Below are 17,317 nucleotides of genomic sequence, written 5' to 3'. Positions count from 1 at the left end.
GTGACATTTGGATAGTAGGGTCAAAATTTGGTGGAAACAACAACAAGAAAGGGCGGAGCCATCCTGCCTCTATCAAAAAAGCTGCTGCTGACCATGTCCACCAGTCAACCTTTCTACCTATCTTTTGGCAGTTGTTTCCAGCAGGATAAGGTAGTTTTTTCTACTCTCAACGGTCTTTCTTGCTACAAGTACCTCATTCACTCAGTCACACATTTATACAAGTGCTTTTTATGCCTAAACGCTGATGAACGCATCATTCACCATCAAAAACTATCAGTTACTATTTATTCCATAGGAGTCTTTTTGTTTCTCTGGCTTAGTACTGAGTGGCTCGGGTGTGTAGAGCTCACAGGGTCAAACATTTACTGTAAAACACATGACATGACCACGCAATTAAAATGTTTTTCTGTGGCATTCAGAGGAGCAGCATTATGGCATTATCCACAGCACAGCCCATGAAGCTTTTATCCCTTTGTGTTGGTTTCCATGGTTACTCTGTTAAAGACTCAACTGACAGTCAGCTGTCTTTTGTGTTAGTCGCTGGCCTCTCTGGCCTCCACTCACACTCTGATTTCTTTTCTCCTCTGCGTCCACAGTGGAGCAGTCACATTTTTTCCTCATCGGGCTGTTTTTCTCTATCTCAGATGGAGATGTCGACAGCCGGTCCAGGGATGTTGAGTCACCAGCAGCGCTCCATGAAGAGAAGGCGGTGGGGAGGTCTGAGGCAGCAGTGGAAACTTCTGGGCCTGTTTGAGATTGACCAACAGCATGAGTTCTACAGCCTGACCTGCATGATGAAGGAGGGATTGGCTGCAGCCATCCAGAACACCATCGATGACCCACCCGCAGTGAGTAGCTGTCAGGAAACAGTGCAGCCACTTACACATGGCGGCTTCACACAAAGCCACCTGCTTTGTAGTGAAGTGGAAGCAGTTAGCAAAATAAGCTGAAAGGTGTCACTACCACATATACTAACAGTTACCATGGAGTAGTTGTGGGTGTTTTGAGAGGAGCCCATTTAGGTCGTGGACACATGAATTTTACCTGTCATAAGTTTATGTTTTTGAAAGTAGAGATCATAAAAAAAGAGGGTTTGAGCTGACTGATAAATGGAAAATACTACATTCTCAAACAACTCCAGTAGTCCTTTTATCCTCTAAGTGGGACATTCAATTATAAACTCATTAGGAAAGTGATTCTGAGGTCATAAATCAAGTGACTTCAATACAATCAGACTTTAAAAAAAAAAACTTGGGGTCTCTCCCCATTAAAAATAATACACTCTTACGTACTAAAACATTAGCTTTACTTTTGTATATGAAAGATGAACAATCAAGCCTTTATGGCTGTTGTCATGTTGGGCTTTAGGAGCCCAAAGTAACCAAAATTAGATGGTGTGTGGAGTGTAACCATATGGCTACATCACACAGACAAAGATACCTGTTAACTGGTGCTGAGTAAAATCCAAATAAAGATAAATTTTGCCTTATTATTTGTTGGATAAGACAAAGTGGTCCAGTTCTAGGATTTCAATTAAGTAAGGTGAAGCCTAGCAGCTACAGTCACCTTTGTCACATCCACCTCTCAGTCAAAGAGGCTGCACCTCTAAAATTGTAAACTTAATATAATCCTTAAGAACATTTGGACTGGTGGGTTGTTGTACAGTTCTTATAAGGGAAAAAATGAGCTACAGGGACCAAAATCGTTCTTTATAACAGGTTGTAAGATCTTTATTTCTGCTCTAAAGCTGCAAAGGTTCATATTTTAACAGTTTTTCTTTTTGAAGCCTCTAGTGGACATCAGAGGAACTGCAGTTTGTGGTACATCCATATTAGCTCAGATTTCTGCTTGGTTTTGTGTTAGTAGCAGTAGTAGCAGAGTCAGTGAATCCTTGGCAGTATATTACTTTTGTTTACCTTCCATAAATTAAAAAATAAAAGCAGATTACCAAACTGAAAATTCTCTTGTTATATTGCATTAATGAGGCCTGATTATCCTTGTTGTCTTGTCTTGTCTGCTTAGTTTCATGTGAATGAGCCATAACCTACCCTCCAACCACCAAAAAAAACCTTATTATCCATTTATAATATGCAGTTCTTCCAAAGAAAATGTGCTGCTTGTGTAAATGTATTGTATTACAAGTTGGTATTACATTAAAGTACCACTGAGCTGTGACACTGGACTGTTGACACAATCTTCAGAGTGCCAACAAAAAGTCATGAGAGAGTGAATAAAAGCTGTTGCATAATATTTCTACATCATCAACTATAATGTGTCACATGGCGTAATCAGACTACAAAGGTCGTCTGTAATGGCATCTACAGCGACACCACAGCTGTGAAGGCATTGATTATTGGATTACTGCACAGAACCTGTGAGCTGCAAAAATCACAGCTTCACGCTCATTCCAAAGTGAGAAATGAGGGCTGAGGAATTTCACTGTGCAGATTCACACAAAGAACTAGTTCAGTTGTTGTTAATGTAGGGACACCAGAGCTACAGTGACTGAACAGCTTGTCTAAACCGAGAGACAGATGAAACCACTCACGAAAATATAAAATATAATATGATGAATGCTTACATATCTGAGAAATATAAATGAATATTTTGTTGAAGTTTAGCTGGTTAACACGGGCTAAAAACGGTTCGACTTTGAATATAAAAGGTCATTTTTGTAATTACCCTCTGCAAACCTGTACTATAACTTCTACCACAGGAGGGCAGTATTGTAAAACCGAGATCTGAAATCTAAGAAAATGTAATATTGTTGAGACTGAGGTGATGAAATGTTACCTGAAAGCAAGAGGTTTAATGGTTTGACTGTCCTGCTTAGTAAATGTGTTCTTTTGGTTTTCCAGCTTATCAAAGAATTGCTCAATAATGCACAGAAAGTTCAAGAAAATCTAAAACTTGTTTCCACTCTGAGGTTGAGTGAGAGAAGCTGACACTTACACTGACACTTAGATAGTGTCTGACCAATTCTGGTAAAAGGCAGATTTTGGAAACAAGCAAAAGGTTAAATACAAGGGAGGTTTAAATAAGTAGAGGAAAGAGGATCTAACTGATTCTAAATAAGCAGAAAGAAAGACAGGGAGTGTGGATGATGAAATCCTCTTTTCTCTGATTCTTAGAATGACCAAAGTTTTAAAAATGAATCATGTTTTACTCAGTTTGACTCGAAATGAATGAGTCAGACCGTAAAGTTGTAAGAAAGTGTTTACAGAGGTCAGGGCTGATGGTTCCTTGGACTTTTATAGGACAGGAAGTCGTTTTTTTTTTGTGCCTGGTGGCCTTTAAAAAGAATGCAAGCTTAAAGCATTTCTGCATTTCCTTTACTTTTCAGACCTAGAAGCTAGGTCCATCCTTTATATTGTTTATGATTCCAGTGAGTATTTCCTCACTGGCACACTCAAACTGAGACTGGCAGCGTGGATGCTGTCATGAGTCACTGGGCCTTCTTACTGTATGAAGTCATGTTGCTTGTTTCTTTGCATTTTGTTGATCAATTTAGTCATTTTCCAATGGCTACCTTTTATTAAATGCACTGGAAGGTCAGTTTCCTAAATAATAATTCAACAGAGTTCGTTTTTCATGTGCTGCAGTTTGAGGCCACAGAGAAACGCTTACAAATTATAAAGTAATATTTTCCTATGTTCCTGCTCCCTCACTCAACAATCCTTTTTTTCTTTTTTTCATTCCCTTCATGTTGAAGTCAAAGTCATGGTTGCAATACTATCATCAGCATATGGCTGATTAGATTATATCACTTTTGAAAAAAAAACAAACTTCAGACATTACTTAAAAAGTAAAAACTCGATTAAAATTTTTATGTAATTAATAAGAGGCGTTGTAAATAAGTAATCTCTAAAATCTAATTAAATTAAAATCAAAAATATTTTTTTTTAATTTAAAAGGGTTTTAGTATGCGACAGAATAAATAATAGTCATGGACATGAATATAGTAAACTCAAGCTCTTTTAATTTCTGGGGAGAAACTAAATAAAAAGCATTTAAACTGCATTTCAATTCAAAACAGAGAAACAAAAATAATATCCCTGGCCAAAATTGGGCAGACTTAAAAATAAAGTCCTATTTTAAGTACCTTAACCTCCTAGGACCTGGCGTCCACATATGTGGACATCGCATTTTGGGTTATTTAGACCAAAATACTCAATTTGGGCCTGATATCCACTTATGAGGACACTATGCTGGTACTGTTTTATCAAAATTTTAAATGAATATCCTCATATGTGGCTCTTATTTTTCTTAAAAAAAAAAAAAAAGCCAAAAAAAAAATCTGGTAATTCTTTTTTTTTTACATTCATCAAGCCCCAATCAGCCCAAATATCAAAAAGAAATTAAAAATGCATGCCGTGGAAGAGTTCGGGTCTTAGGAGGTTAAGTACATTTTCAAAATGGCATTGTCTTTAAATAATAATAATAAAAATGTCATCATAAAGTGCAGTTTTTCTTCTTTAAAAGACTAAGGCAGAAACATAAACGTTTATTTGACCAGGTTCACCTTTAAACTCTGAGTACCCTTAGCCAAAAAGTATTTTGTACATTAGGCTAAAACAATGTGATCATCGAATGTTTTAGTGCAAAAAATAACAAACCCATTGGACTCACAATACCTGCATGCTTATTTATTGGCCGTCTCTTTCAGCCAGTTACTTAGACAAACTAGCCTGTTCGCATAGATAGAAGTGGCAGGACTCATCAAATACTTGCAGGCCAGGACAGACAGTTGCTGGTGGGTCCCTGCTCGACCCTGTTACGCAGGGCTTCATCATCTGAATCAGGGTCCGAGGACAATGAAGAGAATCAGAATCAGAATACTTTATTGATCCCTGGGGGAAATTATTTAAGAGAAGAGGCTCTTTGTCTTTGCTGGCTCCTTTGTGGTGGCATCTTTACACTGTTCCTGCAGCAGGGCCTCAAGGCTGGTCCAAACCTCTTCTCACTCTCCCCTTGCAAGACACAAATCCTTAAAGTGTGTATCAAGCACAGTAGCTATCTTGAACAACTGATGGTTGAGTGTAGCTACACGTTGGGATAGGTCCTTTGTGAAGGCAGTCTTAAATTTCACCATGTAGTTTGAGTCATCATCAGAGACCTCCATGGTGTGATGCAGGAGGCAGAAAGCAGGAAAAACCACTGAACATGAGACATATGTTTCACCTCCACGAAGCTCAGTCACAAACCTGTAGTAGACTGTTCAAGAAAGTAATTATTAACCTACACAATAACTAAACTATAAAGCTTTTTGAAGAAACAGTAACAATAAGTTAAAAAATAGTTTTATTTACCTGCATGGCTCAAGGACAGTTGCCAGCTTTGGAGTTTTACCAGCTCTGATGGAGTTAAAATGACTAGCTTGTGCTTTTGTTTGTCTAGCACAGCAAAAACAGCCTCTTGATTCTTTAGTAGATGTGAAACCATATCCAGCGTTGAATTCCACTGTGTGGAAACATCCTGTATGAGTGGCTTTTTCTGTTGCCCCAGGCTTGTTTGCTCATGTGTAGTTCCTCCATACTAGCAGGGCTGTCGTTTTAAAATGGCGCCGGTGAGGTCGGCTGCCGTGCTGGATGCTCTGCCCCAACTTCTCCACTTTTTGCAGTTTTTCGTCACTTTTTGCTATATCTGCGATAATCTTGCATGGGCATCATGCAAAACACACAAATCCGCTACAGTAGAGACACTTTGGTTTCTATTGGTCTGCAATACACGAACATTTCACCATGTTTAACTCCGGACCCAACCTGGCCAAAGGAGATCCTGAGAGAGAACAAAGGACGCGACCCTAAGCGACGGCCTCGAGGTAAAAGAGCCGGCATCAGGAACAGGCTATGGGCTCGCGCACACCGCGCACCCATGCCCAGTATCCTGCTAGCCAATGTTCAATCCATCAAGAACAAGCTTGATGACCTCAGAGCCAGAATCAAGTTCCAGAGAGACATTCGGGACTGCAATCTCCTCTGCTTCACCGAGACTTGGCTGAACCCAGCGATACCAGACCACGCCGTGCAGCCGACGGGGTTCTTTTCGGTTTACCGCATGGACAGGACAATGGAGTCGGGGAAGAAAAGAGGTGGTGGAGTGTGTTTGATGGTGAACAACAGATGGTGCGACAGCACAAACATCTCCCCACTCACACGCTCTTGCTCGCCCAATCTGGAGCTTTTGATCGTTAAGTGTCACCCTTTCTATCTCCCTCGGGAATTCACTGCGGTCATTGCCTGCACTGCTTACATTCCGCCTCACGCGGACTCGAACACTGCCTTATGTGAGCTACATGAGGCTCTCACACATCAACAAACACTTCACCGAGATGCCACACTCATTGTTATGGGAGATTTTAACAGAGTGAATCTCAAACGGACATTTCACAACCTTCACCAGCACATCAACTGCCCCACCCGGGGCACGAGGACATTAGACCACTGCTACACCCTGTTCAAGAACTGTTACAAGGCTCAGCCCCTGCCGGCATTTGGAAAATCGGACCATGCCGCCATCTTCCTCATGCCTGCTTACAAACAAAGGCTAAAGCAGCAACCACCAATCAGGAGGGAGGTCGCTCGCTGGACGGACCAATCGGTGGCCGCGCTGCAGGACGCACTGGATGATGCACTGGATGATGCACTGGATGACGCAGACTGGGACATGTTTCGGCGCAGCTCTGATGACATCAACATGTTTACGGAAGCGGCTGTGGGATTTATCGGGAAACTAGCGGATGACACAGCAGAAAGAATTATCATCCGAACGTTTCCCAACCAGAAGCCGTGGGTGGATAAAAACATCCGCGACGCTCTGAGATCACGCACCGCTGCCTACAATGAAGGGCTTGTCTCCGGTAATATGGACCTATACAAGGCTGTGTCCTACAACGTGCGCAGCGCGGTCCGAAAGGCAAAGCGGAGCTACGGGGAAAAACTAGAGTCACAGCTACGACAGTGCGACTCTAGGAGCCTGTGGAAAGTACTGCGGACTATAACGGACTATAAACGACCAGCTTCTTCAATGATGAATGCAGATGCTTCACTGGCTGATGAGCTGAACACGTTTTATGCTCGCTTCGACGCCGCAGCAATTAAAACAACAAACGGCTGCGCGCGCTCGGAGTGCACCAGTGAAGAAAATGCATTCGTCATCACAGAGCATGCCGTGAGGAACACCTTCAGGAGGGTGAACACCAGGAAGGCAGCAGGACCAGATGCAATCCCTGGCCGGGTCCTTAGAGCCTGCGCTGATCAACTAGCACCGGTGTTCACGGAGATCTTCAACCTCTCCCTGGCCCAAGCTGTGGTTCCCACGTGCTTCAAACAGTCCATTATTGTCCCTGTTCCAAAGAAACAACAGCCCGCTTGCCACAATGACTACCGTCCAGTAGCACTGACTTCAATTGTGATGAAGTGTTTTGAAAGACTGATGAGAGATCACATCACTTCTTCACTTCCTGCCACCATCGACTCACTTCAGTTTGCTTACCGGACTAATCGTTCCACAGACGATGCCATATCTCACCTGCTCCACACATCCCTGAGTCACCTGGACACTGGCAGAGGGAATTATGTTAGGATGCTGTTCGTGGACTACAGTTCAGCATTCAACACAATAATTCCCTCTAAGCTTTTCACCAAGTTGACGGATCTAGGACTCAGCTCATCACTGTGTCAGTGGATCCTCAACTTCCTCACAGACAGACCCCAATCAGTGAGGGTGGGAAAACAAGTCTCCCCCTCCATCTCACTCAGCACTGGAGTGCCTCAGGGCTGTGTTTTAAGCCCCCTGCTGTACTCACTGTACACTTATGACTGTGTAGCCACATCAGACACCACCTCCATTGTCAAGTTTGCTGACGACACTGCTGTTGTGGGCCTGATCTCCGACAACATCGAGACGGCCTACCTGGAGGAGATTAGGAACCTGGAGACCTGGTGCCAGGAGAATAACCTCCTCCTAAACATCAGCAAGACTAAGGAGCTGATCGTGGACTTCACTACAAAGCAGGCGAGGAATTACAAACCCCTCATCATCAGTGGCACGCCAGTGGAGAGAGTGGACAGTTTCCGATACCTGGGTGTCCACATCACTCAGGACCTGTCATGGTCCTGTCACATCAACACCCTGGTTAAGAAAGCCCGTCAGCGTCTCTTCTTCCTCAGAAGACTTAGAGACTTCCATCTGCCACTGAAGGCGCTCAAGAACTTCTACTCCTGCACCATCGAGAGCGTCCTGACGGCAAACATCTGCACCTGGTTTGGGAACAGCACCAAGCAGGACAGACGAGATCTGCAAAGGGTGGTGCGCTCGGCCGAACGCATAAATAATTTCCCCCAGGGATCAATAAAGTATTCTGATTCTGATTCTGATCATTCAATCAGAGCTCCCTGACCTGCTGTCCATCTACACCAAGCGGTGCAAGTCCAAAGCTAGGAAGATTATGATGGACCTCTCCCATCCCAACAATGGACTCTTCTCACTGTTGAGGTCTGGGAAGCGCTTCCGCTCCCTTAAGGCCAAAACAGAGGCAATGAGGAGGAGCTTCTTCCCCCAGGCTATTCGGGGCCTGAACCAGGTGTAGACTGGACTCTCCCAAACACGTCACTATAAGACTGGACTCTCACACACGTCACCACACGCACCACCACACATTTCCTATAATCCTATAATTCCTATAATTTATAATCCTTATCTTTATAATCTCTTCTGCTATTTGCACATTCTTTACTGTAAATTCCTAAGTTAATTTGTAAATTTTTGTAGTAAACTGTAAATTGTAAATATTGTAAAACTTTTCTTCTGTCATTTAATGGTCGGGCATTGTACAGCTACAAGCATTTCACCCCCATGTCATACTGTGTATGGTTGTGTGTGTGTGACAAATAAAATTTGAATTTGAATTTGAATTTGAATTTGAAAAGGCATCTAAAACAGAAATAAAGAATTTTACTGGAAATAGTCTTTCGGCACAGCATTTCGAAAGTTGGATCACCTGATGCTAACTGTAGCACATTTTCTCACCCCCTATCTTCTACCACTGATAGTGGTCTACAGTCCAGAGCAATTAATTTTGCAAGAGAATCTGTAAGTTTGTCCGATGTTGACTTACTAATTTTGGTCCTGAAGCCAGTCATTTCATCAAGTTTGGGCTACCGACACCTTTTGTTACTACAAATTTGTTTAGGACAAATTAGCTGTTAGCTACCACTAACAGCTTTCACAATTTCTGTGCTCGCTGCATCATGTTTTGCATTCAGATGCTGCCATAAGGTTGAAGTGCTTCGGTGGTATGCAAACTCCTTTTTGCACAATTTGCACAAAACCTAGCTTTTATCAAATCTTCCATCGGGTAGTCTTTTGAAATGAAATTTGCCTCTGATCAATTGAAATCAACTGAATGAGCTTCAAATCCTTCTTTAATGTCTTCTTTGCAAGCTCAGTACGAACTGATGGAACGGTGAATGTCCTGAGACCGCAGTCTATGAATAAAATGTTTGTGTAACATGTACTCTGATGAATAAGAGGGCATTGAAGTTATTTTACTCAGCCCTGAAAATCTTATCTTAATGACCTTACTGTATCACCCCATTAGAGCACTTTGCTCCCTGACTGCAGGCTTACTTGTGCAATATGAATACATTTAATTGAATTGAACTGAGTTTACAGGTTGCAGAGCAACCATGTTACAGATGTGTTTAGTTAGTCTTCATCTGTTATTGTGTTTTATTTTTAGCTCACTTTCAGTATTTCAAGTCATTTCATGGAAACAGTAGACACAGAAACATAAAATCTCTGAAATTATAGAAATTTCCATCTACAGTCAACAATTCTTTAGCAGTTCCTGTAAGTTCCGGTCTTTGTGGGTCATAGTTTCTGTTAGCTGTCCTCTTACAGGGAGTGCAGAATTATTAGGCAAGTTGTATTTTTGAGGAATAATTTTATTATTGAACAACAACCATGTTCTCAATGAACCCAAAAAACTCATTAATATCAAAGCTGAATGTTTGTGGAAGTAGTTTTTAGTTTGTTTTTAGTTTTAGCTATTTTAGGGGGATATCTGTGTGTGCAGGTGACTATTACTGTGCATAATTATTAGGAAACTTAACAAAAAACAAATATATACCCCTTTCAATTATTGATTTTTACCAGTGAAACCAATATAACATCTCCACATTCACAATTATACATTTCTGACATTCAAAAACAAAACAAAAACAAATCAGCGACCAATATAGCCACCTTTCTTTGCAAGGACACTCAAAAGCCTGCCATCCATGGATTCTGTCAGTGTTTTCATCTGTTCACCATCAACATTGCGTGCAGCAGCAAACACAGCCTCCCAGACACTGTTCAGAGAGGTGTACTGTTTTCCCTCCTTGTAAATCTCACATTTGATGATGGCCCAGGTTCTCAATGGGATTCAGACCAGGTGAACAAGGTGGCCATGTCATTAGTTTTTCTTCTTTTATACCCTTTCTTGCCAGCCACGCTGTGGAGTACTTGGACGCGTGTGATGGAGCATTGTCCTGCATGAAAATCATGTTTTTCTTGAAGGATGCAGACTTCTTCCTGTACCACTGCTTGAAGAAGGTGTCTTCCAGAAACTGGCAGTAGGACTGGGAGTTGAGCTTGACTCCACCCTCAACCCGAAAAGGCCCCACAAGCTCATCTTTGATGATACCAGCCCAAACCAGTACTCCACCTCCACCTTGCTGGCGTCTAAGTCGGACTGGAGCTCTCTGCCCTTTATCAATCCAGCCACGGGCCCATCCATCTGGCCCATCAAGACTCACTCTCATTTCATCAGTCCATAAAACCTTAGAAAAACCAGTCTTGAGATATTTCTTGGCCCAGTCTTGACGTTTCAGCTTGTGTGTCTTGTTCAGTGGTGGTCGTCTTTCAGCCTTTCTTACCTTGGCCATGTCTCTGAGTATTGCACACCTTGTGCTTTTGGGCACTCCAGTGATGTTGCAGCTCTGAAATATGGCCAAACTGGTGGCAAGTGGCATCTTGGCAGCTGCACGCTTGACTTTTCTCAGTTCATGGGCAGATATTTTGCCCCTTGGTTTTTCCACACGCTTCTTGCGACCCTGTTGACTATTTTGAATGAAACGCTTGATTGTTTGATGATCACGCTTCAGAAGCTTTGCAATTTTGAGACTGCTGCATCCCTCTGCAAGATATCTCACTATTTTTGACTTTTCTGAGCCTGTCAAGTCCTTCTTTTGACCCATTTTGCCAAAGGACGTTGCCTAATAATTATGCACACCTGATATACGGTGTTGATGTCATTAGACCACACCCCTTCTCATTACAGAGATGCACATCACCTAATATGCTTAATTGGTAGTAGGCTTTCGATCCTATACAGCTTGGAGTAAGACAACATGCATGAAGAGGATGATGTGGACAAAATACTCATTTGCCTAATAATTCTGCACTCCCTGTACACTGTGTTCGTGTTTTCCTCCGAAACAATAAGTTCCCTTGGAGCAGCCTTTCAACGCCTCTCTCTGTCTCTCGCTAGCAAAGTTGACCCAGACAACAAAGTAAAGCTAGTTTTCGGCTACGAGCCCGACACGGAACCCGACTACGGTGTACATTTTAGGACATCCAATTGAATTTAGGATTCATTTTAAACTCCCTTTTACTGGTTTTTAAACCCTTAAATGGTCTGGCATCTGCATATTTGTCTGATTTGCTGAAGCCCTATGTCCCCACTCGTTCGCTCCGGTCAACCGAGCAGCTGTTCCTCCCAGTCCCCAAATCATGGCTGACACTGAGAGGAGACTAAGCGTTCTCTATTGTGGCTCCAAAGCTTTGGAATAATCTTCCTCTTCACAAATGGCAATCAACATCAGTGCTGGTTTTTAAATCCAGATTAAAAACGCATTTTTATTCGCTGGCCTTTGACTCAGTGGTTAACTCACTTGTATTAGCCAGAGGTCCCTTTACTACAGTTCGGAGCCGCGGACCTGTTTTATATACGCGCGGAATATTTTTACGAGATTGCTGCAAAAAGTGCAGCCTTACCTAATGTCCACCCTACTGTTACTCATTTTATATTAAGATTTAAAAATGTAGTTGGTATTGGTATGGCGAGTAACCTTCTGTAATAGTAATAAATCACACATCAATAGTACATTCATGTAGTTGTAAAAAACACAATAATATAATAGGTAATCCAAAGTATTCAGAATACGTTATACTCTCATTGAGTAACGTAACGGAATACGTTAAAAAAATACATTTTGGGACATGTATCCTGTAATCTGTAGTGGAATACATTTTAAAAGTAACCTTCCCAACACTGGTGTTTAGAAGCCACAGTCATGACTTGTGGTCATATCTGTTGGTTGAGAAAATACACTTTAAGTGGGAATTGCTATATTTAAAGTGTAGGAGTGGGAACTACTGAGTGTATTTCTCCAATCCAATCTTTTGAAGCTATTTTATACAATAAAATAAAAGCTACTCCAAAAAGTCTTACACACAAGCCTAAATGCTTTGATAAATATGTCTAAATGGTCAGAAAAATGTATGAGATCATGCAACCTAAATACCTACAATTCTTTCTATGACTATGGTGGTGGTTAAAGGATTTAAAAACATACAGGAAAGCCTTAAAATCAATCCTAAATGGGTTGAGCTCAAATAAAAGCAGGTATAACACTCTCAAAATTATTAAAATATAAGGTTTGACCTTAGAAATAAGCTTTAGTTGGTAAAAAAACAAAACAAAACATGATTTTACAACAGAAAGAATCTGTTAAATTCAAGAATGGAAAATGTGAACATAAATATCAGAATATTTACGTGATGATATTCATGTAAATGTAATAACTTTCATCACTGGATACCCTGCACTCATACTGAATTTCAGTATGTTTTTTAAAGCAGCAGGGCAGGCTGGTCAGACTGACGGTTTATGGAAAGAAGGACTGTGACTGTGAGAGTAACTAGGATATTAAAAAAGGAATAAATGGAAAATGTGAAATGAGAAGAGTAAAACTTAAGTTCTATTTTATGTCTGAGTTGGCGTCCAGAGTCCTGTTCCTCATAGTTTTGAATTTCCAGTGAATATATTTGAGTTTGGACTTCTGTGAAGGTTTTATTATGACTCTGAATGTTTAAAGTTTTGAACTTCTGGTTTCTGGGTTCCTATGTTGATTGATGTTGATTATGAGCGCTTTATTTCTAGTGAAATTTTTGAGACTTTGATTCCTATTTTTACTTTATGATTAGTCTAGAGGTGAGTTTTATTTTTGTTTCCTGTCTTTGTTTCTATTACACTGTAAAAAAAAAATCTTAAAAAAACAGTAATATTCCGGCAGCTGGGGTGCCAAAATAACACCGTAAAATAACATAAAATAACTTTCTCATGAAAATACGGTTATTTTCAGTAATGACAATGCAGTTTGTTGCCCTAATTTTACATGGGATTTTGCCTTTTTCAAGTTCTATTAAACATTAAATTAGGGACATTTTAATGTGATTAAACAATGAAATTACCTATAAACAAGGTCAATGAATGCGGCAATATGAATAATAATACTTAAATGTACAGAAATATGCAGTTAACAGTTGGTTTAAATGATAATGGATTTCATTTATATAGCGCTTTTTGAGACCCTCAAAGCACTTTACAATTCATTCACTCTCACATTGGTGGAGGCAGCTACAGTTGTAGCCACAGCTGTCCTGGGGCAGACTGACAGAAGCAAGGCTGTCATATCGCGCCATCGGCCCCTCTGGCCATCACCAGTAGCTGGTGTCTTGCCCAAGGACACAACGACCGAGACTGTCCGAGCTGGGGCTCGAACCGGCAACCTTCTGATTACAAGACGAACTGCCAACTCTTGAGCCACAATCGCCCTAAATAACATTACGCGATGTAAAAAAAGTTTATTAGAATCATTTTATATATTTTTCCATAGTATTACATTTGAATTTAACAGTTCAATCTGTCAAATAACAGACCAACATTTGTGAAATTATGATACATTTGTGAATGTATTTTAACAATCTAAATATGCATATGTACAGACAAATATATTTAAAAAACAAGAAAATTATGTTTTATTACATTTACAGTGATTTTATGTTATTTTACATTTGAAATCTAAAATCACAGTCTATTTATGTGAATTTAAGGATATTCTAGAAAAACTGTACAAAACTGTAAAATACAGCGTAAAATACTTTTATTTTACTTTTTTTTTACAGCGTAGATGGATTCTTTGTTTCTTCAATGTATCCTGGTGTGTCAACATCTCTTCCTCCCTCTGTCTCATCTTTCTGTGAAAGTGCTAACTCTTACTTTCACCACTTCAAATTCAAGCTTGATTTAGACTTCTGCAAGAAATCTACATCCTAACTTATGACATAAACTGAACCCCTCTTAACCCTTCATGCCTTTCAGTCATTGTAAGCTATGTTGACCCGAGGTGTAATTATATTTCTCGGGAGCTCCTGTTACATGGAAGCCTATGTTGTGGGGTTAAAAGCCGTTCCTTGCTACATCTTAAGTTATGACGAACTGGAGGCCACTGCCTGATGAAGCCCACAGACCACATTGTCCATGAAAAGCAGAGATGAGATTCTGTAGCCACCAAAGTAGAACCCTTCCTCCACTTGGCTCTGCTTGTAAATTATGTCCATAAAAATTATTGACAGTCATTGACAAAGGACAGCCCTGGTGGTGTCCACCACCCACTGGGAGCAAGTCCAATTTATTACCGGCAATGTGACCAAGCCCTAGCTACAGTTTTACACTGTTGAAAGGGCCAGACACCCATTACTGCTAAAGCACCTTCCACAGGATACCCCGAGGGACACGATCAAGTCCAAAAAACCACTACAGACTAGCTGGACAAACCCCCAAGCATACTTGAACATTCTCAAGAGGATGAAGAGTGGGTCCAGTGTTCCTCAACCAGGACCAAAACCACATTATTTCTTCTGCATCCAAGCTTTGACCAATACACAAACTCTACTTTCCAGTAGCCTGGAACAGACTTTCCCTGAGCAGACCCTTGTGTCCCCCTTTTTAACGATGGGCTAATCCAGAGGTGCAGCCCCAGATCGCTGAGCAATGCTGCAGAGGAATGGCAACCAAGTCAGCCCTATAACATCCAGGGGTTTAAGAAGTTCAGGGCAAATCTTGATTGCATTTTTTCTGGTAGTGTTAGTGTTTCTGCTTTATTTCATGAGACATTTTTTGAGCCTTTCGTTTCTGTTTTTACTTTATGATTACCCACCCCTGTTGCACCCCTTATCCACCCCTGTTGCTTGTCACGTGCTTCATGATGTTGTGATGTGGACATTTACGTGCTCTTTGTGCAGAGGAGGTGTTTTGTTTTCTGTTCTGACTAGAGGTCTCTTTTTTTCCCCTCCTCATCTTGCCCATTTTCGGATTTCTGTTTGTCGTTTTGTGCTTTGTCACCTAAAAAAAAACACGGTCCATTGTTTGTTCTACATTCTGCTCCCCAAATTTTCAGAAATAAGTGAGATCAGGGAAGTGAAGAGTCTGCTGCTAATGTGTTACCCAAGTACACTTTTATATACTGATCGACAAGACTGAGAACACATTTTGACTGGCTCAGGTTAGAGTAATGGTTGAAGTTGGGTGCATGACCAACAGTGTTGGGACTAACGCGTTATTAAGTAACGCGTTACAGTAACTACGTTATTATTGTGGTAACGAGCACGGTAACTAGTTATTATGCCAAAATCAGGAACGCGTTACTCGTTACTGGGATTTAGATAGGGTCGTTACTCGTTACTTCGTGTGGTGGCTATCGCGGAGCTTCCACAGATTCAGTAACATTAGCAAGTGGTGGAGGCCAGCAGGTGGATGAAGGAAAAGGGACGCAGAAGGAAAAGAGACCCGAGGCGGCCGCCGGTCCAAGTGTGAACTGAACTTCAGGTAAGAAGTTATGACCTGCAGTCTCTCTGGGTCAGATATGAACCAAGTTTAGGTGGAGTTTGTTTTCGTTATTCTGACTTTTTCCCTACTGCGTGCTAGCTAGCATGACGGAGTTTCTATACAGCTGGGTGGTGCTATGAAGTTAATGATGTTGAACTTTATTTTGTTCATAAGTTATTAGAGTTGCCAACCGTCCCGTCTGGTATTCAGAGAAAATATTACGCGTTTCTTATTGAGGTGAAAAGGAACAGTTTGTCCCGTAATTCAGCTACAATGAAAAAGGCACAAAGCTGGATTTATTCTGTCTTTATGCTGCACAGCTGCCTCTTCTTCTTTCATTCTCTCCCCTCCCTCTCCCGTTTCTACTTCAATCATGAAAACTGATCAGTGATCAGCTGATCGGCTCTCTTGTTTGTTTATCGCCCACTTTGCGCCACAAAGAGGAAACCAGCGGATGTCGCGCTAAACAACAGCAGCACGTTTAAGCTTGATCAGCTGTTAGAATTTATTTAATATTAATTTCTAGTATCAGCTGATGTTTGCTGGAGCCACAGCTGCAAAAAAGCTGCTGGTCATGATATGGTTTGGTTATCTGGTGAGAGGGAAACATGAAGATGAAACCAGGAGATGTCCTTACTGAATCATCAGAGCTGTGATGGAGAAACAGGTTTACCTTTTAGGTGACAGGAATGAGTTGAAGGGAAGTTATGAACTGTTTCTGAGAGACAAATAACCCCAGGATCCTTTTTTAGGTAGCTGACAGCTGGTAACTGTGCAGCAAAATCTCCAGTGTTAAATTAACACTAGAGAGTGTCTATATGGGTCCACACCTCTGAGTGTTAAATACAACACTGTTGAGTGTTAAATTAACACTTTTGACAGTGTTATATGTTTAAAAGTAACCTAGTCAGTTTTGAAGGTTAACAAAACTGACTAGTTTTGTTATTTCTAACATTTTGAGTTATTTTCCAGTGTTAGAAAATCAGCACTGCTCAGTGTTGGTGTATTAAAAGGGAAAGGGGGGCACAAAGAAATACTTTTCTTTCTTATTCTCATTTAAAATGTCTAGCTTTTAAAAAATAATTATCTGAATCTTACAATAAACGATTGATAGATTGATGCATATATACCATCAAAACAGTGAACATCACTGTCACAACAGCGTTTGTTTTCATTCAAAGGCTTTATGATTTTTCCTATAATGGTGGGCCGGTCTCTAGTCAAAATGCCCGGGACGATTTATTTGTCCCAGTCCAGCCCTGTATGCAGCTCATCTGCAGTCTGGTGTTACCTACATCTTCCTATTTGGAAGGCAGAATTTCCGAGTTCTGAGTACAATCGAAAGCACCACGACTGCAGTTTTTGTGTTGGATGTAAAAG

The 17,317-nt window shown here is 41.0% G+C and overlaps 1 protein-coding gene across 4 annotated transcripts in view; it reads left to right on the top strand.

Moving 5' to 3' along the window:
* The window catches only part of pip5kl1 (phosphatidylinositol-4-phosphate 5-kinase-like 1), a 55,388-nt gene that overhangs the window by 8,703 nt on the left and 29,368 nt on the right, over positions 1-17,317 (top strand). Inside the window, exons 1-2 of one of the 4 annotated variants that reach the window (XM_086299998.1) lie at positions 34-150; positions 645-848. In XM_086299998.1, the coding sequence (XP_086156124.1) occupies positions 94-150; positions 645-848 (261 nt within the window). In that variant the 5' untranslated portion in view covers positions 34-93. Of the gene's footprint in view, positions 1-33; positions 151-416; positions 849-17,317 lie in introns of those variants that run through there. The other 3 variants (XM_086300000.1, XM_086299999.1, XM_086299997.1) reach the window with 3 other exon arrangements.

The sequence above is a fragment of the Aulonocara sp. 'chitande type north' Nkhata Bay genome, linkage group LG7 (assembly GCF_057382095.1).
Source record: "Aulonocara sp. 'chitande type north' Nkhata Bay isolate Kocher_YH1m ecotype deep benthic linkage group LG7, A_spYH_male_GT1.1, whole genome shotgun sequence".
NCBI classification, from domain to species: Eukaryota; Metazoa; Chordata; class Actinopteri; order Cichliformes; family Cichlidae; genus Aulonocara; species Aulonocara sp. 'chitande type north' Nkhata Bay.
The sequence above is the reverse complement of the archived record's forward strand: the minus strand, read 5'-3'. Positions and strand labels throughout refer to the sequence as shown.